Consider the following 24,729-nt stretch of genomic DNA (forward strand, 5'->3'; position numbering starts at 1 on the left):
TAAATGGAACACACTTTAATACATTTACTTACGAAGCAAAAATAGCATTCATAGTTATAGCATGGAGTTGTTTCTTGCCATCTGACAAATGTAAATCTGACTTTCACTCTCATTTTAGCTCTGTTTTTGGTCTCCATCAACTCCTGAGGAAAATACTGTATATGGCTCTTTAGCTGCTAAATGCTCCACTATGTTCAGCAGCAAGGTGCTAACATTGTCTGTCTGCCGTTTGGTGCTGAGTAGGTAGTGTACAATTGTTCTTTTAGAGGGTTTTCGTCAGGGTTCAAAATTAACTTTTTCGTCCACCAGCCAAATGGCTAGTGAATGTTCAAATTTGACCAGCCACTTTAATAGATTACCATTGTTTTTTTGGCTGGTGACTGAAGCAAATCTACCAGCCACTTGCATATTTTACCAGCATTTGGCTGGTAAATGGTGCTAATTTTGATCCCTGGTTTTCGTTGAAATAAACTGGCTGTTGCGGCTGACAATGAGGTGGATGAGAACGGTGAGAGTGAACCAAAACAGTAACGTTGTGCCCCGAAAAATAATCTTAAAAAAAAAAAAAAAGAATAACACGAACGGCTGCCCACAGTTTGTGTGGACAAAGCAGACAGATGAATTCTTTACAATTACACACAGTAAACATCATATCAGGTGGGAAGCAATGATGACATGTCAGCTCTCAGTTTTGTGCCTGTTATGTAATCACCATTTTGCATTGAGGATTACATTTGAGTCACAATATAAGCCACAAGATAAATACAAGGCCAAATTAAAAATGGCCTTGTATTGTATAGAGAGGTTGTAAAAAATTGTATTGTATGTATAAAATTGGCATGCTGTTTAGCGACACTTACAGCTCTTAGAAGACATTTCTCATCACCTAAAATACTCCTTTTATGCTGCTATAAAAAACATATCACGGTAAAGAAGGTCTGCACCTCTGTTTGTCTATCAACTAAACAAAGATATGTAACTGGAAATGAATTTCCTTTTTCATCTTGCTGCTACGAATCATCGCCAAAACTGACTTTTTTATTACAATCATATATTTATAAATGATAGGCCTATGTAATAAAAAAAAAATCTATTTTCTTATAATCCATATTTTCCTTGCATTGCATGTGTGAATGTGACTGTGTACATTTACGTGTGGCTATTTGTATGTTTTTGTAAAAGTGGGTGCATATGTGTGTGTGTGTGTGTGTGTGTGTGTGTGTGTGTGTGTGTATATGCGTTTTGCACATTTTTGCACCTGTGTTTCCGTACAGATGTGTTGTGTTTACGAAGCATTGATAACAGGAGTTCAAACAATCCCAAGGGTCTCAACAGGATTGAGTGTGTGTGTGTGTGTGTGTGTGTGTGTGTGTGTGTGTGTGTGGGTGTGTATGTGTGAAAAAACAACAATCTGAAAGTAGCTAAAATGCTGAGGGGAAGTGCAGAGCCGGGTGATGTTTTCTCCCAGCAACCGTTTTTTTGTGTGTGTGTATGCATGTAAACATGCTGAGTGAAAGGGAGAAAACAATAAGAGACAAACAGAGTAAGTGAGGTAGGGCAGGGAGAGGGAGAAAACCACACTGCAAAGATATTTACTGAGTAGGAAACACAAAGAGAGAGAGAGAGAGAGAGAGAGAGAGAGATAAGGAAGAAAGAAAAAGAACCAGGGGAGAGCGAGGCAACAGTCGGAATATAGAAAAAAGAAAAAGAAGCAAGCTCGAGATGGAAGCAGGGAAAGGGGAATAAGATCAAACGAGGGAGAGAAAGCGGTGGAAAGCAAGCTTCGTTGACACATAAAACAAAGATGAGACACCTAGAGAGAGAGAGAGAGAGAGAGAGAGAGAGAGAGAGAGAGAGAGAGAGAGAGAGAGAGAGAGAGGCATTTGTGGAGAAGAGGCTGTTGCTGGAAAATGTAGATAGACACCCCGGAGAGAGAAAAGCAAGAGGCGAAGGGATCCAGTGTGTGGAGGGGCCAGAAGGGAGGAGGAGGAGGAGGAGGAGGAGGAGGAGGAGGAGGAAGACAGATGAGGAGGGGGAGCTAAAGAGGAGGGGACGAGACAATCAAGGGAGGACCAGTACGCTGAGAGAGAGAGAGAGAGAGAGAGAGAGAGAGAGAGAGAGAGAGAGAGAGAGAGAGAGAGAGAGAGAGAGAGAGAGAGAGAGAGAGAGAGAGGCAGATACGGAGGTCCACAGACAGCAGCGGCGTAAAGAGTGCAGCATGCGGTCTGGCCATTGACGCTGCAGTTGGATTGAACACACATGCACAGACAGACACACACACACCCCTGAGGAGTGTATGAGACATGCCCAGGCTGCTGTCCATGGACACACACACACTGGCAGGGCACCAGAGAGGAAATATAGCAGACCCCTGAGCTTGAGGAGCTATGGAGAGCAGCATGTTTTTTGGTGAGTTTGTATTTATATGCGCTTACATGTATAATTCCATCCTTGTATGTCAGATTCTTTCATCTAAATGTTGTCTTCTTACTTGTTCCGGATACTAAAAGCATGAACAGAAGAAGCGCTGTTTTCCATGAAAAAAAAAACGAGTGTGAGGTTACACACCTAGGAGACCTGGGTTGTGTGTTTTCTGTGTGAGTGTGTGTGTGTATGTGTGTGTTTGTGTGTCTGTGTGTCTGTGTTCACTGCGTGTGCTTTATCACAGTCAAATGCAGAGTATAAGTGCACGTTTCCCCTCTCCTAAATGTACTGTAAATGGGTTCCAGCCTGCCTGGTACTTGTTCTGGAAACTAAAAAAGATGGATAGGAGAGTCATTTGCTGTTACAACAGAAAATAAAAAGGTAAAATAAAGAGAGTAAAGTTGCAGACTGAGGGTTCCTAAAACTGTTGAATGAACCTGCTCACCAGGTATGCCCCTTCCTCATGCACATGTTCTGGTTTATTGGACTAAATCCCAGGTGGTTGGGCTGCTGAGAATACAAGCTTTGGATTTCATTCTGGCTGTTTGACTAGCTGACTGTACGTAGAAATCCAAGTAAGATTGGAGATGCACGCGTCGAGAGCCACTTTATATTCTGTGTGGGATATTTAGAGAAATCGAAGGAAGGCCCCTTCCACTAGTTTTTATGGAGGAGACCGGAGGAGGCTTAGGAAGACTTAATCCGCGAGTGGCTCCTCGTCAAGTGCTCTTCTCATGGCTGGCTTACAGTCACATAAGAGGAATAATAACACAGGGATCTTGAATTCAGAGGGGGTGATTTGTTAAATGAAAGACTCTTTTTTTAATTCTGAGGATTAAAGCCATCTGAAGTTACAGACCGTGGCTTGTAAGAGCGAGAAGGATTTTCTCTTGTTATGCCATACACAGAGGAGCGGTGGAAGAGTGCTGGGAGCTTATAAATGAATAAGCTGTCAGGTGCAAAGACAGCTTTGGCTCTCTGAGATCCACCGCTGATGTCGGTCAGGTGTGCAGGTTCGGGAAAGCATAGAGGTGATGCAGGTTGGATGGATGGGTTAAGTGAAAGTGGAGACAGAACTTCTCAGGCAGGTGGTTCTGTTGTTGGCGACGCCTGTTTGTCTACTTTTTGTGTCAGACAAAATACCATCTTATCTCCAGCGCTCTGTGTAAAACAAAACAGCAAGAGCAGGAAAGGTCACTGTTTGCGTATACAGGATGTGCATCATTTTAACATTTATGAATTCTGAGTGCACAACTACACGGCAAAGAGAAAAAAAAGATGCTATCTCTTAAAAGATGAATGGCTTGTTCAGCAGCAATGCAATGCTGCTATTTAACCAGAACATGTTTTGTGATAAATATCAGGTGATACATTATGAGACTCTTGACATCTTTGAAACAAGACACCAAAATGGAAAAGAATAAACAGATCGAAGGAAACGTCCCGCTTTCTTTAAAAGCTGTCCATATAGATCCAAAGCAGGCAGTAAAAGAACTGCAACAAAGCAGGCTAATAAGTCCTGAGCGTGTGCTGCAATCATACAAGCTATTATGGTTGTTGAGTCAAAGGCCCGGAGGTTGGCGTTCAGCAGCACGTAAACGTCTTTTTGGTTAACCTCAGATTACAGAGTGCATGGAAAGTGATTGTTGGATCCGATTCAGAAACAGCTGTGTTTATTAGCGAGCTACACACATGACAGCAGCAAGAGCTACAGTATGTTAATCTGAAGGGGATGAAGTTATGTAGCTCGAAGCCAAATGCATGCTGTATGCCACACGCTGGTGAGACTATATCATAAGAATACAGAGATTATCTTGTAAAGGTTAATTGGAAAATCAGTGAAAGTGTAGCTTTAAAAAAAAAAAGAAAAAAAAGGAATGCTTTAAATTTATCCTTTGTGCTCACTTTGTTCAATTTAATTGGGGTGAAATGATTTTATCCTCCCCGCTTGAAGGGAAGTACTGATCTAAGAGCATGTTAAAGGCCGCTGAATACGATCAGCACACTCCATGAAAACACAGAGGTGTTAATCACATCTGGGGCGTCATCAGCATACAGATGACTTTCAGTGAAATTCAGATTTATCTAATAATTGGATTTATGTTTGCTAAGAGAAAAGGAAGGTTGTGCAAGAGCAAGCTTTTAATTTTGAGGCTCTCCGGCGGTGTAGACTCTCTGGACAGATCTTATCGGAGGTCCAGGACACTAACAGGAGGCGGACGGTGGAGGAGAGCGGCATAAGATGATTCATTATTAATGCCAGTCGGCGTCCTCCAGCCATCATTTTACTCTCCCCCCTCTCTCGACATACTGCCGCAGGAGTAAAAAACGCTTCAGCCCAGATAAGTGAATCTTTCAGGAAGGGCAATGCAGAGGACAGCCAGAGTCTAAAACACGCCATGATACAGTAGCCATACACGTCCTGTCCACGGAGCTGCTCTTAATGTCTCTTATACTGTATGTGCTGCATCATTAAAAACAGCCTCAAAGAGAATGGATAAACAAAGGCCAGTGGGTAAAAACTTTCATCAATTCTGATCTATTTCAAATATTTCCAGAAGTCAGATCTCATCTCAGTTCTACATCATTACACTAATGGGCAAAGCAGGCAAAAAAACATCTCCAAATGCCCCAGGTTCAGTGTGTGTCAACTGGTTTGTGGTAATTTAATTAAATCAAGTTTAGGAATATGCACCCCCCAAAGCTTCATATACAACATGATAAGGGCTTCAAATCTGTATTCATTAGTTTTGTTTGGCCACTCTGAAAGAAGCTAGAAAACACACAAGTTTAATATATTATGGCCTTATAAATTTGAAATGGATAATGTGTTAGCAAACTGTTTACACATCCAGCGGACATGGAGCAACGTTAGCATTCATGTGGAGTCATTGCAGTCTCTGGTGACGTGATGAATGCAGTGCAATTCACTTCACACTTTATTATTCATTCCCTTCAACTTTGACATTTGGTGCGGAGCAGGTGGCATATAATGGGTTTTAGAGCTTTTTTTCTGAAAACAGCTGTCTGCTGCATCTGGAAATTACGCACATGACAGCAGTGAGTGTGAAAACAGTGAAGTTGTGAGCTGTAAAACATCCTGCCTGTCTCAATCCTTTAGACTTCATTATTTCAGTAATGTGCTTATATGTTGCATATTCTGAAATGAATTCATGCCATTAAATTGTCATGCAGCAAATCAAGTATTCTAACATATTAAAATACAAAACGCAGAGGAGAGGGGATGTGTGGTGAATAGACACCCTATCAGCTGATTCTTTCTGAGGCCAACTTGCAGTGAAACCAGGCCATAATCACATTCTTTTTATATTTTATTTGAATATCTGGTGTTTATTGGTTTCAGGTTTGTTGTTCCAGAGGTGCAGACAGAAAGTAACCACTCACTGCAATTTTCTGTTTGGCCTAAAACACAACATCTGTGGCTAAAGTTTTACATATACCAACATATTTACAACCTCAAATCTCACATTAAACCATCACGCACTCGCTGCAAGTGGCTGCATGAGAAGCTAATAGTGAGAAGTCTACACTATGTAAACACACACAGTGCTGGGGGAGATTGTACAGAGGTGGGGGGGGGGGACATCACTGACATACAGTATATAACCAGGCTTTTCATTCAAATTCTATTCTATTTGTTTGGCTTTGATTTGTTTCGATTACTTTGGTCGGATCATCCCAATAAATGCTTCTGACAGAAAAGCAAACAAAGACCGGGCTGAAGACAAAACTGTGAAATCTGTTTCCCACCGTTGTATGCTGCCTGACTCCCAGGCTGCTCAAAGAGACTTCTTGGAGTTATTTTAATGACTGTCACCTGCTGACCTTTTAGTGTGGAGTGACTCTCCTGAGCGACTCTCCATGCAAAGTAGATGGCAGTCTCTGCTGGAGAGACTTTAGCCCACCTGGGCCATGGACTCTGCTAGTCAAATTTAGAAGCCGTCCACAGAACTCAAATATTAACATTCTTGAAGTCAAATATTGACACTTCTAACAAAGTGATAATTATGGATGCCAGCTTCTCTGCCAGAGCCTGTTGTAACAGGCTTTTTCTGTCTTAGTGCCGGAGCATCTTAAAGTCAGTGTGGCGCTCGGAGGTCGGGGTTATAGCTCAGATTAGCAGCCGGGGATCGTTTTCCTGCACTGCCTTATGTTTTGCATCTTTGCTGGTGGTGACAGATGATCAGGCTTAAGAGAGTTGAAACACTATCTGCTGCTGCAGGGTGGAATGTGCCTTTATGTTTGGGCATGTTCGCTGGACTGCGATTTTTACACATTGCATTTCACAACTGGAGACAAAAGAAAATTTGTTTGCCTTATTATACTGTACCTTAACCCTTGTGTTTTCTTTCCGTCGACCATGAACTTGTTGTCCTTCCAAGGAACGTTTTTTTTGCTGATGCTTTTGACGCTTTTTTAAAAACGATTTGGTCACTTATATGCACCACTAACACCAACTTGTGTTGTTTTAATAATACATTTTGAGTGGATCACGGACGGGTATATGTCAAAGTTTAGTCAGGATACTGTTTTGAAACCATTTAAAAAATTTTTTTTCAAATGCTATAAAATTCATAAATTTTACCTGGAGAACATTGTAGGGAACCATCAATGTTATTTTGGGGCAATTTGGTTGAAAGAAACCCATATTTCTGATATAAAAAACTTTGAAAACGGGTCAAATATGACCCGAGGACAACACTAGGGTTAAACAGGGTGAGGTTTAGGAAGGTATGTGAGGTTAGAAGAGGTTAACATTAGATAATGTGTCTGGTGAGGGAAAGTAAGTTAATTAACTCCAACACTCCAACTTTCCTTTTCCTTTACTTTTCTACACAACTACAGTATACTTCTGCTTCACTCCTTTTGAATACTTTTTACTCCACTATACTAGATTGACAGCTGTAGTTACTAGTTCCTTCACAAATTTGGATTTTAAGTCATGCTAGCGGCATGAATGTTGGTCTGTCTTTGGTTTCTTTGGTGCACAAAAGTGATGCCTGCAGGTAAAAACGTAAAACAACAAGTTGTTAAAAGTCAGGCCTTTATTTATTTATTTTTTTTTAAGATAATTTTTTGGGGCTTTTTTCATGACCTTTATTTGACAGGACAGCTGAAGACAGGAAAGGTGAGAGGGAGCAGGGGCGGGGCTAGAAGGGGGGCACAGGGTGGCACCACCCCCCCCTGAAATATGATTTGCCCCCCCCTTTTCTATGCTGTACAAAAATGGCAAAAATCAACATTTTAATGTGTTTAATACTGTGGTTAATGACCAAATACCTGCAAAACTAATCACATTCCCATCAGCCTTAGCTGTACAGTGTGTTTAGTGCTAATATGCCTTTCTCACAGCAGAGCACTGAAGCTGCTGAATGCTAACAGGCCTTTTTCACAGAAGACAATTTTGACTTGTCATGGTAGGAAAAGCACAGATGTTGCTAATAACACTAACGATGGCTCTGTTTAATAGTGTTCAAGTGTTCAAGGGAGAGTGAGCCATCATGCTCGATACCAGGAACCTGAAATCAAAGCTGCTAAATGGATTTAGCCATCATTCATTTAATTATTTACACCAGTGCTTTTCCTACTGTGGCAAGTCAAAATGTCTCCCGAAAAAGAGGCCGATTAGCATTCAGCTAGGTCAGTTCTCCATGTGTGTCTACACATGATGCGTTCAGGCACAGTAATGAGTGTAGGTCACTCATGTTTTGGCAGCACTCAGAGCCCAACACACAATCACTGTAGTTACAAACGTAAAATGAAAGAAAAGCGTAAAAATACACCTTAGTTTACATGCTCATAGCCCGAGTGAACTGCGAGCCTTTACGCAGACTGTGTAGCAGCTGGAAGAAACGTATCTGTTCCTAGCTGTAGATTCTTTAATAAAATGTGATGCATTGTTGTAGATTAAACTACCCACAATACGAAAAGTAGTTATGAACACAATAGTAGTAGTTCCAATAATGGAACATATAAGTACGTACCTGTGTCCTTTTACAGAAGTACAATTTTTAATGCAGGACTTATACCTGTAATGGAATGTTTTTAGATTATTGTATTGCTATTTTGACTTAAGTAAAGGATCTGAATACTTCTCACCACCCCCCAGTAAAAAAGACTTTATTATTAAACTAATCACTTCTGTGTGATGTAACAGAGTAAATAAACTCACAGGCTTCAGCCGTGCTGACACGTCAGATTTCATCTCCTGTCACTGAGCAAACCAAACACAACCCTATCAAACAAATTCACATTTCAGTTTGTCACTCTTCATCTTTGCTGCAGAGTAATCTCACACATCAGCCCTGGTGTGTTTGAACGGCCTGTTTTGACTGTCGGAGCTGTGAGTGGTGGATTTGGCTGGGTGCTAGGTGAGGCGTGCCTGCGGGCTGACGTCAGGCCCGGCATGTCGAGCGATAGCATGGTTGGATGATCCCTGCAGAAGGACATGCTTTGCTAAAGTTGGGACAAAGACGTGCCTCCACATGAGAGGCGGCATGTGTTCTTTTTCCAACAGATGGCAGCGCTCCGGCGACTGGAGGGAAAAGACAGAGTGAGAGAAGGGGGGACAGTCTGTGGTTTTCTCTTCTCGTCTTTATGACTTTTGCTTTTTATTTACCCCTTACCACTGCCTGGGGACCGAAACGTGGCAAACCTTGTTTTTATTTGTCTCTAGAGGGCGGTTTGATACTGTATCTGCCAGCGCTTTAGAGCCATGCTGGCCCAGAGTTCCACTGCTGTTAAATGTGCAGCGATAAAAAGAAATCATCCCTCTGGTTCTCATTACAGCTTTGCGAAATGGCTTCTTTAATTCCTAATGTTTTGGAGGGCTGTGACCGTTTTCCCTGCTTTTAATTTTTTTGATGTTTTGATCCTGTAGTGTTGAAATCAGCCCTGTGCTGTTTCCAATTGGTGGTTTCTAAAGCGCTACGCTGGCGTGGTGCTCTCACATGACAATAAAAGTGAAGTATTTACTTTTGTTTTTCCTAGAGATGTGTGGGCCAGGCCTCTCTTGCCATTGACTCATCGCATGTGCCTGTTGCAGTCATTCCACAGCAGCTATTTGTGGGGACAATTTCAGAATAAGAACATCTGTTTCGGAGAGCTAAACATCATCGCAGCATCACGCAGTGGTCATCTGGTGTACAACTTATTTCTTTATTTAGGTCTGATTGTGATTGGAAGAAGAAACTGAATTCAGAGTCTGCAGCCAATTTATCACTGAGCCAATTCACTGTCATGGAGACCATTCTCTTAACCGTGATGGTGATTGAAGTGTTGAAATACTTGTCTACAAGTGGCATCCTCAGAATGTACAAATGTTCAATAACAAGTAATAGTTTTTTCAATCAAAACATATTAGTATGAGTAAATAGAGTGAATAAGCACACATTAGTGTGTACGTATGCATCAAGAGTAAAAGTACTCATCGTGAAGAATGGACCCTGCCGTTATCAGAGTCTTAATATACCTGGTACATGTTGCATTGATAATGAAAACTGGAGATATTAAAGTGCTTATATTATGCTCATTTTCAGGTTCATAATCGTATTTAGAGGTTGTACCAGAATAGGGTGGTTTAATTTTCAAAAAACACCATATATTGTATTGTACTGCACATTGCTGCAGCTCCTCTTTTCACCCTGTGTGTTGAGCTCTCAGTTTTAGCTACAGAGTGAGACATCTCACTTCTGTTCCATCTTTGTTGGGAGTCGCACATGAGCAGTAGCTAAGTAAGTACTGCTAGCTTGTCAGTTGCAGAGTATGAGGGCGTGCCACGCTAGCAGCTAGGCAAGCAGCATTATAACGTGTGTTACAAAGTGACGCACGTTTGTCACGGAAGTAAAGGCTGGACTACAATAGAGCTGTTTGGAGCGGTTTGTGAACAGTGTTTTCTCTGGAAGATGGCAACTCCCTTTGCGGTGGACTTTGGGCTTTTTCACTTTGTAAACCTATAACGTGCACAAAAAAATATATAACACAATAAAGGAAAGGGAAAAAACCAAAAAGCATAATATGAGCACTTTAAGCTAAATTTGATGAACAATGTGATAAAAAAAATGTTTAATGAAAGAATGAAAATGTCTGAAAGGTGTGGTTCAATGTTTTTTTTCACCCAACACTGGAGTTTAGTTTTAGTTTTTCTGAAAGTTCATTCCTGAACTCGGATCAATATCTCACGGCTTCTCGTCACCTAAAATGAGATTAAAAAGCTCTGAAAAAGCTTACAAGTGGACCTTGAGTTGTTACTTTGTCACAAACATTGGAAATTTAGTGTGAAAGCATGGAAATCCCCCAAAATTGAAGATAGAGAATGAAGTTATTGAGACTTTGTAATTAAACATGAAAATGCATTAAATGGGGCGACAACTGCGAGCTAGTTCAGGCAGTCAACTCGAGCTGCACTGTGTACACACACGTGACATTCCTCACTCCCTGCATCATTTACCAAACATACCCTCTCAATATGTCTATTTAAGCTGCACAATTTCCCCATCTCTGCCTTGTCAATGCTGCTGCCACCCTGCACCTGTATTGCTGCCTGCTGTTAGCCCCACCACCACCCCAGCATTTACCTGCAGACTCCGGCCAGGGGGAAGCTACTTTATCATCACTCTCCAATATCTCATGTAAACCCGCACTGCGATGAGTGATGAGCTCGGAGTCTGGCCACTAAACACAATGTTCTGCTGTTATAATAAACATTTCAAACATGAGCTGTCTGACTGAAATGAAATAATGACAATTTTGTGATCAAATGATACAAAAATTGCAAAGGAATACTTTTAACTTATTTATTTATTTGAACATGGAAGCTCATTCTTGACCTCGGGACCAGTGTGTGTGTGACAAACTAATCTCAACTCAAGGTCCACTAAATAGTTTTTATTGAAGCTTTCAACCTGCTTTTTGGAGCTTTTGAAATCTCAGAAAAAGCTTGTAAGTGGACCTTGAGTTGAGATTAGTTTGTCAAAAACATTATCTAATTGATTGAAAGCCCCATAATGTGAGATAGAAGTTATGAGGAGGTTGTGATAAAATAATGATAATCTTATTATAAAGTGATGAAAAATGTCACTTTTAAATAATGGAAATCCTCCAAACATTATGAGATTCAAGATTTTCCAGGGTCGAAGCCTTAAATACTAATCCCCTAATCCCTTAATACTGTATCTGAAGTCTCTTTTATATAGGCCTTAGTGGTCCCCTAATACTGTATCTGAAGTCTCTTTTATATAGACCTTAGTGGTCCCCTAATACTGTATCTGAAGTCTCTTTTATATAGACCTTAGTGGTCCCCTAATACTGTATCTGAAGTCTCTTTTATATAGACCTTAGTGGTCCCCTAATACTGTATCTGAAGTCTCTTTTATATAGACCTTAGTGGTCCCCTAATACTGTATCTGAAGTCTCTTTTATATAGACCTTAGTGGTCCCCTAATACTGTATCTGAAGTCTCTTTTATATAGACCTTAGTGGTCCCCTAATACTGTATCTGAAGTCTCTTTTATATAGACCTTAGTGGTCCCCTAATACTGTATCTGAAGTCTCTTTTATATAGGCCTTAGTGGTCCCCTAATACTGTATCTGAAGTCTCTTTCCCGAAATTCAGCCTTGGTGCAGAATTCCAGCCACTAGAGCCAGTCCCACAATGAGCTTTCTTTAGGATGTGCCATTTCTGTGTCTGTAGCTTTAAATGCTATTGAGGAGGAGAGAGGGGGGGGTCAAGGTGTAGGGTGGGGGTGTGGCCTTGACCAACTGCCACTTTGCTCGTTTGAAAGCCATGATGTCTCTCTCTTTCTCATGGGCGGGCCAAATTCTCTGGGTGGGGCAAAGCAGAGAAAGGGGAGGTAACCTTCCTCCTTATGACCTCATAAGGAGCAGATTCCAGATCGGCCCATCTGAGCTTTTATTTTCTCAAAGGTAGAGCAGGATACCCAGGGCTTGGTTTAAATCTATCGCCATTTCTAGCCACTGGGGGACCATAGGCAGGCTGGGGGAACGCATATTAATGTTAAAAAACCTCATAAAGTGAAATTTTCATGCCATGGGTCCTTTAAAACCATCCATCCACATTGCAGATTTTGGGGATTTCCACGCTATCAGATGAGCTACAACCCACTAGAAGATTAGAACATTGTTTTTACTCCTGGCATTAATTTCAATGAACTCTGTAAGCACTGGAACTAATGAAAGGAATGTATGCTTTGGCGGCCTTGTTGGCGCAAGGGCTAAATACTTAAAGTGGCTATATGTAACGTTCAGTTTGTGTTGATTGTAGCGGCTGCTTTGGACAAAAGCGGTAGTGTTTTTACCACACCTGCTGTCGTAAAGCTCTTTTCTATACGGTGCTGTATTGACCACTGTATTACCGTTGGTAGTGTTACGGGGAGGTCATATAGTTGTGATGAATGTTTTGCAGATTCAGAAAATCATTCATTTACAATAAGAGAATAAGTTACAGAAGCATCGTTGCATTTCAAGTGTTGCATACGGTAACTATAGTCTTGTGAGATAAACCAGGTATCACTGTCACTGTGTTACGAGCCAAAGCAATAAGAAGTTGTTGTAGCAACGAATGTTATAATAACTTAATAATTAATATAGCACATTTCATGAGTTACAGTGAGTTCAAGTAACGTTACAGTGGGACAAGGGAAAAGAAAATAGTAAGCCAACACAAACACGGAGTAAATGGGAAACCTCCGCGCTAAATGGAAGGGGGACGTAATTATATATATCAGCTACTGACGTACAACCACATCACGCATTGTAATGTTATTTTATGAATGAAATAGACATATTACATACCTGAGGGCCAATTCGGGGTTGGGTTTGAATCATTTACAATCCCCTAATTGTCTCCATCTGTTGATAGCCCTACAGAAGTTGACTCACGTTATCGCCCGTTGTCTTTTACTTTCCCTTTTAGCTTTTAGTTATTCTTCGTTTAATTTCCTTCTTCCCTGTGATGGCCCTGCCCGAGTATCAGCCATAACTACAACAACAATAACTTCTAAAATAACATTAAAAAAACAATTAAGCCTAAATAAAGAAATCTCCTGCTTCCTTTTCCAAACACACACTGAAGGTTCACTTGGATGGAGATGGAGGGTGAGGCAGCTGTCCCAGTTGCCGTCTGCAGTTCAACATGCTGCCTTTGCTCTGCCTCCTACAGGTAACACATGTCAAAATGGCCTCATGCCCACCCTGGTGCGCCCCACCCTGCCTGCCATCCAGACCTCACTGGGCATGAAGCAGTTTCTCCCCTTTCCATTGGATACGGCCACAGCGATGAGCCTCTTCCCAGGATTCAACACGGTGAGTCTCATCTTTATCTTGTGTGGCTTTCAGATGCTGTTTGATCTTCACTGAGGTAATTCTGATGTTTTGAGTAGGAGATATGACTGATTCTGTTGCCTAGGATTACACATCTATTTCTATCTTTCTCTACATATGCCTAAAATGTTCATATTTAGTCACACATCTTTCTTCAAAGCTGTGATCACTGACTCAGAGCTGCAAACGATAGTAGATTTTAGCTTTGAAGCAGCAAGGTCCGACGTTCCTCAACCTTGTTTGGTCAAGTCCAGGCATCTGTCTTTTATTTATTTATAAAATGCTCTATGCCATAGTTATCCATGAAACATCTCATTGAAATTATGCTTTTAAATCGTGAAGGAATGTTTACTGGTGCTGACACTCCACTTAAGAGGAGTTGGGAGAAATGTAGGTTTTGTTATGCAAACATTTATTCAATGTGTTGAAGTTTCTGATCATTTTAGTGTATTTCTATTCTTGAAAGCATATCATTTATCTTTTAGTAATGCAACAAAGGAGAGAAGCATTCATGGAAACGGTGTGATTATTCTGATAGTGCACTTACTCTCCAGACAGTTTGCATACTCAACTCTATCTTAGTGATTTATTGACAGCTCTGCCTTTAGGCTCTATGGGATCTATAGGAATTTGGCTGCCGCTTACAACTCATCTCCTTGTTAACATTGACATCTGTTTTTATTTTAATCTCCCAACACAGAGACATGGTTTAACATAGAAAATGTTGAAAGCCAGTTGGCATTCTAGTTATCCAAAACAAATGACAAAACATTTATTTTAAATGGGCGGTCGGTGCCGGTGCTTCGAATGTCTCTTTGAAAAACCTCAATCTCTCACAGTTACAGCTAAGAATGCCTTTTAGTGCATCTTTTGTGAGAAATTCTGAGAGCAATCAATGTTTGGAAAACATGCTCCGTGATGCACTAATGTCAGTTTGGAATACAATAGTGTTAATGGATGTCACCTCCTCCTCAGATTGCAATATGTTGTGCAGATGGTGCACAACATTTGCAGGAAGCAAAAGTTTAACTGCAGAAATGTTGCAAAGCAGCGCAAATAATTTTATTTTACTGGTCTGTACTTTCTGAAATATTAATAATCTTCAAGAAGTTTTCTGGGAGTACGATCAAATTTGGTGCTAATTATTGGGAAATTATAGAGAGGGTGTTCAACACTTTAACTCTCACTTAATTAGCTGAACGTGCAAACATTTACTTTACGTTTTAATTCAGCTTTTCTTTCAATGACATTCCTACTTCTCCACAGTTAGTACCAAGTTACGTTGTTATTTAACAGAAACGTCCTTGAACTTTATCAGGAAAGTTTTGTGTGCAGTTTTTACATTGAATAAAGCTCAGCTGTTCGTTCCTTCTCAGGTCTGTTGAAAAGAAACACCAATCTTCATTGTGTTTTCTTCGTGTTTGCATATTTTTCTGACGCCTGTCACATCCTTCCATCATTGTCGTTGCTGGACATACTCGCAACAACTCTCCAAAGAGTTAAGGGGCCCTGTCTTGCACCCGGTGCAGCGCAGCGCAAAGCCCGACCCAAGTGTCTTTGCTAGTTTAAGACTGACGCAGTTGTCACTTTCCCGTCCAGCGCCCACGTCGTTTAAATAGCAAATGCATCTGCACCCATCTTTGCGCCCATGGGCGTGCTGGTCTTAGAGGGAGGTGCGTTCAGGTGCATTCTTGGCGCATATCTTGAGGCAGCGGGAAGTGATCGCGCCATTGACCAACAAAAACCTGGTCTAAGGTCAATATAAAAATTCTTTCCTTTCCTTTCCTTTCTTCCGACAAATGAATCGCCTTTTTGAGGGGCTTAACATACTCAAAAACTCACCAAAATTGGCGGTCGCATCAAGTCTGGTAAAAATGTACGTATTTTAAGGGTTCCGGGCATAGGCGCACAAAAATGGCATGCTAGCGCCCCCTACAAAACTTACAAAAATGTACGTTTAACGTAGACTAACGAAACGTGGGACACATATGAAGCATGTCAAGACGTACAAAAAACATCATTGGAGCCATACCCTAAACCCAACAGGAAGTCCGCCATTTTGAATTGAATGTTCGAAATTAGTGCAATTTTGGCCATTTCCACATGTCATACTTTAACGAACTCCTTCTAGAGATTTCATCCGATCAACTTCAAATTTGGTCTGTGCCATCTTAAGATGTTAAAGATGAAAAGTTATTAAAAGAAAAACTTTTTGTCATAGGGCGTGGCCGTGGCGGGGCGGCCATTTTGTGCGTCTCGCCATTGAAACAGGAAGTGGGTGTAACTTGAGAGTACATTGTCCAATTGGCTCGAAACTTTTCATGATTCATAAGACTCTAACTCTGAGGACATTTACCGGACAAAATTGACTCAAAGTCATAGCGCCCCCTAGTGGCAACAGGAAGTAGACCCAAAACTATATGTGCTATACTTTAACGAACTACTCTGAGAGATTTCATCCGATCAAATTCAAATTTGGTCTTTGTCATCTAAAGACCTCAACGATGAAAAGTTATTAAAAGCAAAACTTTTCGTCCAATGGTGTGGGCATGGCGTGGCGGCCATTTTGAGCATTTATCGATGAACAAAGAAGTTGTTGTAACTTGAGTGTACGTTGTCGTAGCTGCCCGAAATTTCTCACGATTGACAAAGGTCCAGGCCTGAGGACATCTACAGGCCAAAATTGACTTTTGGTCATAGCGCCCCCCGCTGTCAACAGGAAATCCGCCTTATATGACAAACATCATCTGATTTACATGAAACTTATAATGTGTGGTCTACATATGATACTGAGCCGCCCCCTATACTTTAACCTTCATTGGTGATGGTTTGGCCTGCACCCTATGCTTAAGCCATGCCCCCTTTCATAACTGGTGACCCATTTAAGGTAGAGTCTTGTGTGAGGTATCATTGAACTCAGCAGAGACTTCCTTTTTAATTGGTGATGTTTGACCCGCCCCCTATGCGTTAGCCACGCCCCCTTTTATAACTAATGACTCGTTTGATGTAGACTATTGTGTGAGGTATCATTGAACTCAGCAGAGAGTTCCTTTTTAATTGGTGATGGTTTGCCCCGCCCCATATGCTTAAACCACGCCGTATTTAATGACTAATGACTAGAGGTGCAACGATGAATTGATTAATCGATTAGTTGTCAACTATTAAATTATTCGCCAACTATTTTGATAATCGATTAATCGTTTGAGTCATTTTTTTATTTAAAAAAATAAGATTTCTCTGATTTCAGCTTGTTAAATGTGAATATCTTCTAGTTTCTTCTCTCCTCTGTGACAGTAAACTGAATATCTTTGAGTTTTGGACAAAACAAGACATTTGAGGACGTCATCTTAGGCTTTGGGAAACACTGATCCACATTTCTCACCATGTTTTGACATTTTTATAGATCAAACAACTAATCGATTAATCGAGAAAATAATCGACAGATTAATCGACTATGAAAATAATCGTTAGTTGCAGTCCTACTAATGACCCATTTCTTGTACATTGTGTGAGAGATCATTGAACGCTTCAGAGAGTTCTGTTTTCATTGGTCATGGTTTGGCCCGCCCCCTATGCTTTAGCCATGCCCCCTTTCACAGCTAATGAACTGTATGACGAGTCTTGTTGAACTCAGCAGGGAGTTCCCTTTTCATTGGTGACGATTTCCGGTGTCTGAGTGCCGCGCAAATGCATGGTCGCAAGGAGCGGCGTCCGCAAGTAACCCTGACGCGCGCAGAGGAGCGAGGGCCCGTCCAACGCTGCTTGCAGCTTTAATTAGTTGTTGTTTTTCAAGCAAAAAATCCAAAGATTTGCTAGTTCTAGCTACTTAAATGTGAAGATTTGTTGTAATTCTTTGTATTTTGTGGTATGAAACCAGTTATCGTTGAGATTGGGACTATAAGTCGGACATAACGAGCCATTTGAAGACGCGTATTTGGGCTTTTCAGTATTTTTTTATTTTTTTATTTTACAGATAAAACAATTGATAGAGGAATTGAAAAAAACTATTTGCAGATTAGTCGATTTTGAAAATAATCACAGCCCTAAACACAATAATGATCCTCTCCTGTTCTATGCTGTGATTGGTTTTAGCTGTTTAAATATTATTATATTATAGGTATACTATTTATCTGTTGTAATGTTGATGTGGAAGTATCTATTAAAATTTGAAATTATTCCCTTAGAGATCATTGTTTTTTAAACAGGGGCGTCACATTTCAAAGACAAACTCTTTTTTCAGGATCTAGAACCGGTGTGAACAGCTTTCTGAAATGCATGTGGCTACACACACCTTATTGAATTTGTGATTGGTGAGGTGCTGCCTTCTAAATGGAGCACTCACCCGATGTGCACTTAGTGTACCAGGACTCATGCGTACACTCGTATGGATCTATTGATTCTCTTTTTGAAAGTAGAAAGTAATGAGGAAATATGTGGAATCACGCATCTCGAATTAGCGAGGTCATCAAAAAAAATACGATGACTCCTGGGAAAAAAAGACAAACCCTGACAGATATAAGTCAAAAGTGTCTACTTTGGAATTACAAAGATAGCTCAATTTTAACACTGCTGGAAAGAGAGGTTGACATATGGAGCACAGCTGGATAAGAGTGAGAAAACACACACACACACACACACACACACACACACACGAAAGAAACAAAAAAGAAAAGTGGGGACATTATGGAGAAAAGCTCAGATAACCCATGGGAAGACAGATTGTTGCATGAGAAAGTTCAGGAATACTGCGTCTCTTTTCTCGCCCTGTCTAATCTGTATTTAACAGACTTGTCTGCAGATAATGAGTAATACACTGGGAAACATCCGAGTGTTGGAAAGCTGATACTAGATTAACGCAAAGTAATCACCTCTCGCTCTCGGCCGCACAGACACACAAACACACACTCATTCTGGCCCTTTCAACCCTTCACTTTTCTTTCTCAGCCTCTTTCTGTTTCCCTTTTTGTCCCTTTCCTAATCACCAGCACAGTTGTAAAAGCAGGAGTTGATACCAGACGCTTTATAAAAAGGAGTTCATACACAAGTTACTGTTCTACATTATGTTGTTGTGCTGCCCCCTTTTTTCAACGCTTTCATCACCAGTGTAAGTTTGGTTTCAAGGGTGCAACAAAGGAGCCTGTTTGCCAGCTTGTAGGTCTGATCAGGTTTCTTTATGTGTCACACAGTCGGTGGCTTCCTGGGTGGGAAAAGATGTTTTACAAATCTTATAAACAGAGAGCTGAAATGTCAAATCATTGCCACATAGGAAAACTCTTGGATTCAAATGGTTGCTTGAGTGAAAGTAAACAAAAAACTGGCAGCACATTGTACACAAAGGGACAGCAATAGGGACAGACCACAAATCAAAAATACATATTTTTCCTCCTACTTGTAGTGCTATTCATCAATCTTGTTTTGGTGCAAGTTGTCCAGTGTTGGAGATATTGGCCGTAGAGATGTCTGCCTTCCCTCCAATATAATGAAACTAGATGGCACTCAGGTTGTGGTGCACAAAACGCCAAAAAATACATTTTCAAAACCTCTACAGCAATGTCTGTTTTCAAAAATCATGACCCGGTCACTCAAGATAACCCACAGACCTGGTTGTGACAAGTTTCATGTAGGAACTATTTTCTTTTTACTGAACTACACCCGCCAACACCAAAGGAAGCGAACTCATGGACGAGAGGCTTGTGCTAGTGAGAGCACAAGATGTAAACATTAATGGCGTTTAATAGCAGTTTTGGTTACCTATAAACTAGTCTATATTGACGATGTTTAATTTCTAGGATTGTTCAGGTGCCTAATTTTTGGCTGGATGTCGGTCACCTTTTGCTTTCTTTGTGTTGGCATTCTAAACACCGGTGGATTTATGAGGACTATGGTTAACTGCTCCTCAGATCTCTGCAGGATAAATCCAGACAGCTAGCTAGACTATTTGTCCAATCTGAGTTTTACTGTTGCACGACTAAAACAACTTTTGAACGTACACGCTATTTTGCAGCGGTGCCGAGGCTCCGTCCAGCCTGTTCTCATTAACCATTCGTTCAAAAAGTAACAAAAAGTTAAGCACTGTAATTCGTAAGCATTCCACGTATTTTTTGCTGTATTCTCTACTTTGACGGCCACTGTATTAGAAGGTTGGCGTGTAGGGAGAAGGTTGCGGTGGATGGGTGGGCTTTAACATACAGGACTTTGAAGCCAGCGAGCGGAGTTTGCTTCCCGGAGAAAACTAAACAATCTTTTCCCTAATCTTAACTGGTTGTTTTGGTACCTAATCTTAACTTTGTCACGGCAAAACGGTCATATTTTGTGGACTAAATGACCGGCAGCTCGCGGTGCTTTGTACCCGGCTCAATGTCACCTATTTTCGGGTAACTGAACCACCAACTACCGCTGATACAACGGAGGTCTGTAGCCGGCATCACAAAGCTTTGTAGCGGCTTAAACAACTAGCAACTTGACGCTCGGCGTCATGGAGCTCGTAGCCAGCTGGCGTCACGTGACCACCCGCCGTCACATGACCAGCCAGTGGTCTCCTAATTTCGTAAGATATTATAGGTTTTGGTGTGCATACATTTTCGTACGATATCATACAGACATGCGTTGCTCCGTCCGGTGCTTGGCGCCGCCCAAGACGATTGTGATTGATTTAAAGAAATGTCAATAAACCAGAGTACGTTTTTCTCCCATTCCGGAATACTGTGTGGACTAGCCAGACCCTCCTTCGCAGCGCTGTGGAGGAAGGTCTGGCAATGCGAGACCACCTATAAACTAATTTCCACAATCTAGCAATGTCGGAGCACGAGGAACTTCGGCACGGTGATACAGTTGGCGGGTGTAGTTTGGCACAAAGAAAATAGTTATTACATGAAACTCACAACCAGGTCTGTGAATTATCTGTATGATGTGTTTTTGATTTCAGGGTGAACTGCCCGTTTAAAGTAACTGAAGTAACAGTACTCTCCATGAAGAAAGTGAAAACCTTCAATCTCGCTTATAGATTATCTGAAGAAGGTAAGAAATGAGGACAAATGGAAGAAAATGCCAGAAGAAAAGGAATAAGAGAAAAAGGCAATAAGGATCAAATGAAGGTAGGAGGAAATGGAAACGGGAAAAAAAGAACAGAGGGGAAGAAAGAAGAAAAAAGGATAAAAAAACAAACATTATTTTATGTTCTATATAGAGTAAAAAGCTGAATATTTCCCTCTGAAATGTAACAGTTTAAGTATCAAGTTGTGCAAATGAAAATAATAAAATATGCTCTTTACTAATCTATGCAAATATCTTTCTTAACTTTAACTAAAAAAGTTGCTTTCCGCCTCCACATATGGGCAATATGGCTTCAGTCAAGCAGTTTATTAGAAGATGCGGATCTCTGATTATAATTGTGTGCAGAAACCCAACAGCTGTTTAATTGAGTGCAGCAGATTTTGTGATTTACAGACGAAGCTAGTTTCCATCTGAACTCCCACTGACAGCACACTCTTTATATCTGCTTGAGATGAGGTCAGATTTGCTTACGTGCCTCCGGGGCTCCATAAACATTTACACTTCCTTATTCAAAAAAAACAAAAAACAAAAACACACACATCAAATAATCTCATAGATGATGACAGTTCTTCCATTAAAGCGCTAAGAACACACTTCATCCTAGAAACACTCACATTATTGGATGTATTTTTCCATACACGGTACGAAAAATAAAGAGAACAGTGAAAGCGTGTGCGTGCCCACACCTGCATGAAATGGGACTATTATCAAAGTCTCTTGTTGGGCTTCTTGTTCTGGGCTGAGTGACTGTGACACAATCAGGAAGTCTTTTGCCAGAGGGAAAGAAAAGAAGTTTTGTTATCCCCCTACATTTTCTCCCTCTCTCTCCCTGGTGGGCCTCTTAATTCGAGGAAATGTAACAGAAAAATGTGGCTTCAAGTGATAAAAAAAAAAAAGACTTAATACATGTAACTACATGTGCTCAGAGAGACACAAGGGGGTAAAAGGTCTACGAGGAGGCACCAGTTTGAAAGGAGCTTTCAGACAAACAAGGTAATGTAGAGTTCAGAGTAGAGAAGAAGATCAGGAACATGTCTTGTAGTGGTTATGTTTTTATTACCAGGTGTGGAGCAGTTTATGTGCTACTGTACTTTATGTCTACTTCTGTTTCTTAACAACATAAGCGGTACTGTACTTTGCCTCAACCCTGACCAGTCCCCCCAAGTCCCTGCCACTGAAAATCACCCCCACAGTATGACGCTGCCAGCACCATGCTTCACTGCTGGGATGGATTGCACAGGTGATGGGTGGTGCCCAATTTCCTCCAGATAATGACGCTTAGAATTGAGGCCAAACTGTCCAATCTTTGGTTTGATCAGACCAGAGCATTTTGTTTCTCACAGTCTGGGAGTCTTTTATGTATCTTTCACTGACAACGTTCTCCCACAGGCTCACTGGAGCTCAGCCAGAGTCCATCAAGTTCTTCGTCACTTCTCTTATCAAGGCCCTTCTCCCTTGATTGCTTGTTTTGGTCGGGCGGCCAGCTCTAGGAAGACTTGTGGTTGTTCCAGAATTATGGAGGTTAATGTGCTCTTGGGAAGATTCAATGCAGCACAATTTTTAAGTAGCCCCCCCCCCCCCCAGATCTGTGCCTTGACACAATTCTGCCTCTGAGCTCTGCAGGCAGTTCCTTCAACCTGGTGAGTTTGTTCCTTCTCTGATCGTTCAGCTGTGAGACCTTATATAAACAGATGTGTGTGCTTTTCTAAATCATGTCCAATCAGTTGAAAGTGTGCGTGTGTGTGTGTGTGTGTGTATGTGTGTGTGAAGTGAGTGGGTCTGAAAAGCAACTATTTGTGCACTCAAATAATTAATCATGCACATAAATTATTGTGCTCTTGAATTATTAACTTGGGGGCACAAATTAATAATGTATGTGCATGAAGTTAATAATATTAAGATTCTGAAATATGTTTATGGGATGTCAAAGATAAAACTATATTCACATACGTATCTCTAACAAAAATATTTAGAATCCAAGCACCTTCTTTAAATTGGACTGTCCGTTGTTTCACTCTTTATTGTACCACAATTATAAATTCTTATTTATTTTGCACCAATTCTTTTTTATTCCTCAGCACTAATTAGTTGTCTAACAGGCTCCGAAACAAACAGATATTCCCATCTTCTTATTTAATCTATTAGCAGTCTCTCAGCTGAATTTCTGGACAATTCACTAAACAATCGTGTCTATCAAAACTGCAATATGAAATTGCATTGTGGAGATTTGAATCTATATTTCCATATACCTATCAAAGTCAGGGGCCTTATTTTAATTCTTAGCAGCTCCTTGGCTTGTACTGTAGATAAATACATCAGTGACATATGTAGATGAAATTAATCAAAACGTGTCTGGTGCAATAAGAAATTTCTGGCTTTGTCCAACTTAACATTCCCCATCTGTTTTCATATCATTAAGAAAGAGGTTTAGTGTTTGGTTTGTTTCCCTTCGGGGCCAAAATTTGGATTTCGAGCAACTAAAATGAAGGCGAAAAACTGATGAACGTGTCACATTTTAACATGTCATCTTAATAAAAATTCTTGAATTCCTTCACCCAACAGCAGTTGGGAGAAGGATTTTTCACAACCATCAACCATTACAAAAACTATTTAATCCTTTAACTAATATGAAATCCGGGCACTTAATTGTAGAAATTGTATCACTAAAACAACAGTAACACGTTTTTTTTTTATACATTTGTTAACCTGAACATACTATATGTGTCAGGACGTGTTGCTGTTGACCTATCTTGAGACACTGTGTTGAGGATGGCACATAGTTGCTTTGCAGCGAAGAGGCCAGTTCAGAGTAAAAGCAACACAAAGTGAGCTTTGAAGAACTTTTGGGATTGCTCTGCAACTTTCAATTGATTCAATCGTGGAAGAGTTGTTACAATTGCCACCTTGAAAGAAATGGTGCAAACCAGAGAAGAAAACGGGGGGAAAACAGGAGGGAGAGCTCAACAGGAACGGGTGAGTTTTGGAGTGTAATGAAAGAGAAAAGTGAAAGGGGGAGAAGTAGTTTATAGGAGGTGTGTGTGTGTGTTTTGTGTGTGTGTGTGTGTGTGTGTGTGTGTGTGTGTGTGTGTGTGTGTGTGTGTGTGTGTGTGTGTGTGTGTGTGTGTGTGTGTTTGGGTTGTCTTTCTTTGGCCCTGAAAATAAGATCTATCTTGCCCGGAGCCTACATTTGTCTTGGAAAAACAATACAAACTCCATTTCCCCCTGCAGAGTAATCGGGAATGTGATTTATCGATTCTGCACGCAGATCTGCACGCTGGGAAATTGCTTTGTAGTCCTGCAGCAGCAGTGACACACAGGCCTCCGTCTGTAGCCGCAACAGCATCCCAGCCCTTTTCAATGTGTACCCACCCTCGCTAAGTCAATGTTAACATCAATGGCTGTAGTGGAAATGTGCCCGTTGACAAAGCACACACACACACAGCACAGTGAGGTCAGAGGAATTCTTTTATGCATTCAGGGTTCTGGAAGTAGTGGTGTCGTGCTCAATTATGGCTGTTTGGAAAAACAGTTGAGCTTTGTAGAGTGGTTTCCTAGAATGAACATACAACATCCGACGAATCAGGTCGGGACATTGTCCAAAATTGCCCTTTTCACATGTAGCACACAACAGGAGGTTGTCCGTGTCAGACGCGTTCTCACTTACTGTAAATACTCCGTTTGATTTAGAGCAAGCAGGAAGCTGGACATGACGCGGATTACACGGCGGTCACTTAGCCGGGTTAGTTCTCTTGCCGTTTCTTGAATTTGTCTGACGATTTCGGCATTGGCCCTTACCGACAGAAGTCCCTGAATCTCGTTGTTTCTCCAGAGACAATTCCTTCTTCAAGTCTCTGTGTAAACGACCCTTCTTTTTCATCCTTGGATGTTTGT

The 24,729-nt window shown here is 41.0% G+C and overlaps 1 protein-coding gene across 1 annotated transcript in view; it reads left to right on the forward strand.

Moving 5' to 3' along the window:
• The first annotated feature begins 2,122 nt into the window (after positions 1-2,122).
• Positions 2,123-24,729, forward strand: part of znf385d (zinc finger protein 385D) — a 98,008-nt gene continuing 75,401 nt past the window's right edge. Inside the window, exons 1-2 of the mRNA XM_031279405.2 lie at positions 2,123-2,409; positions 13,625-13,767. Coding sequence (XP_031135265.1) covers positions 2,388-2,409; positions 13,625-13,767 — 165 coding nt within the window. The 5' untranslated portion in view covers positions 2,123-2,387. The remainder of the gene's footprint in view (positions 2,410-13,624; positions 13,768-24,729) is intronic.

Source organism: Sander lucioperca, chromosome 10, assembly GCF_008315115.2.
Source record: "Sander lucioperca isolate FBNREF2018 chromosome 10, SLUC_FBN_1.2, whole genome shotgun sequence".
Taxonomy (NCBI): Eukaryota; Metazoa; Chordata; class Actinopteri; order Perciformes; family Percidae; genus Sander; species Sander lucioperca.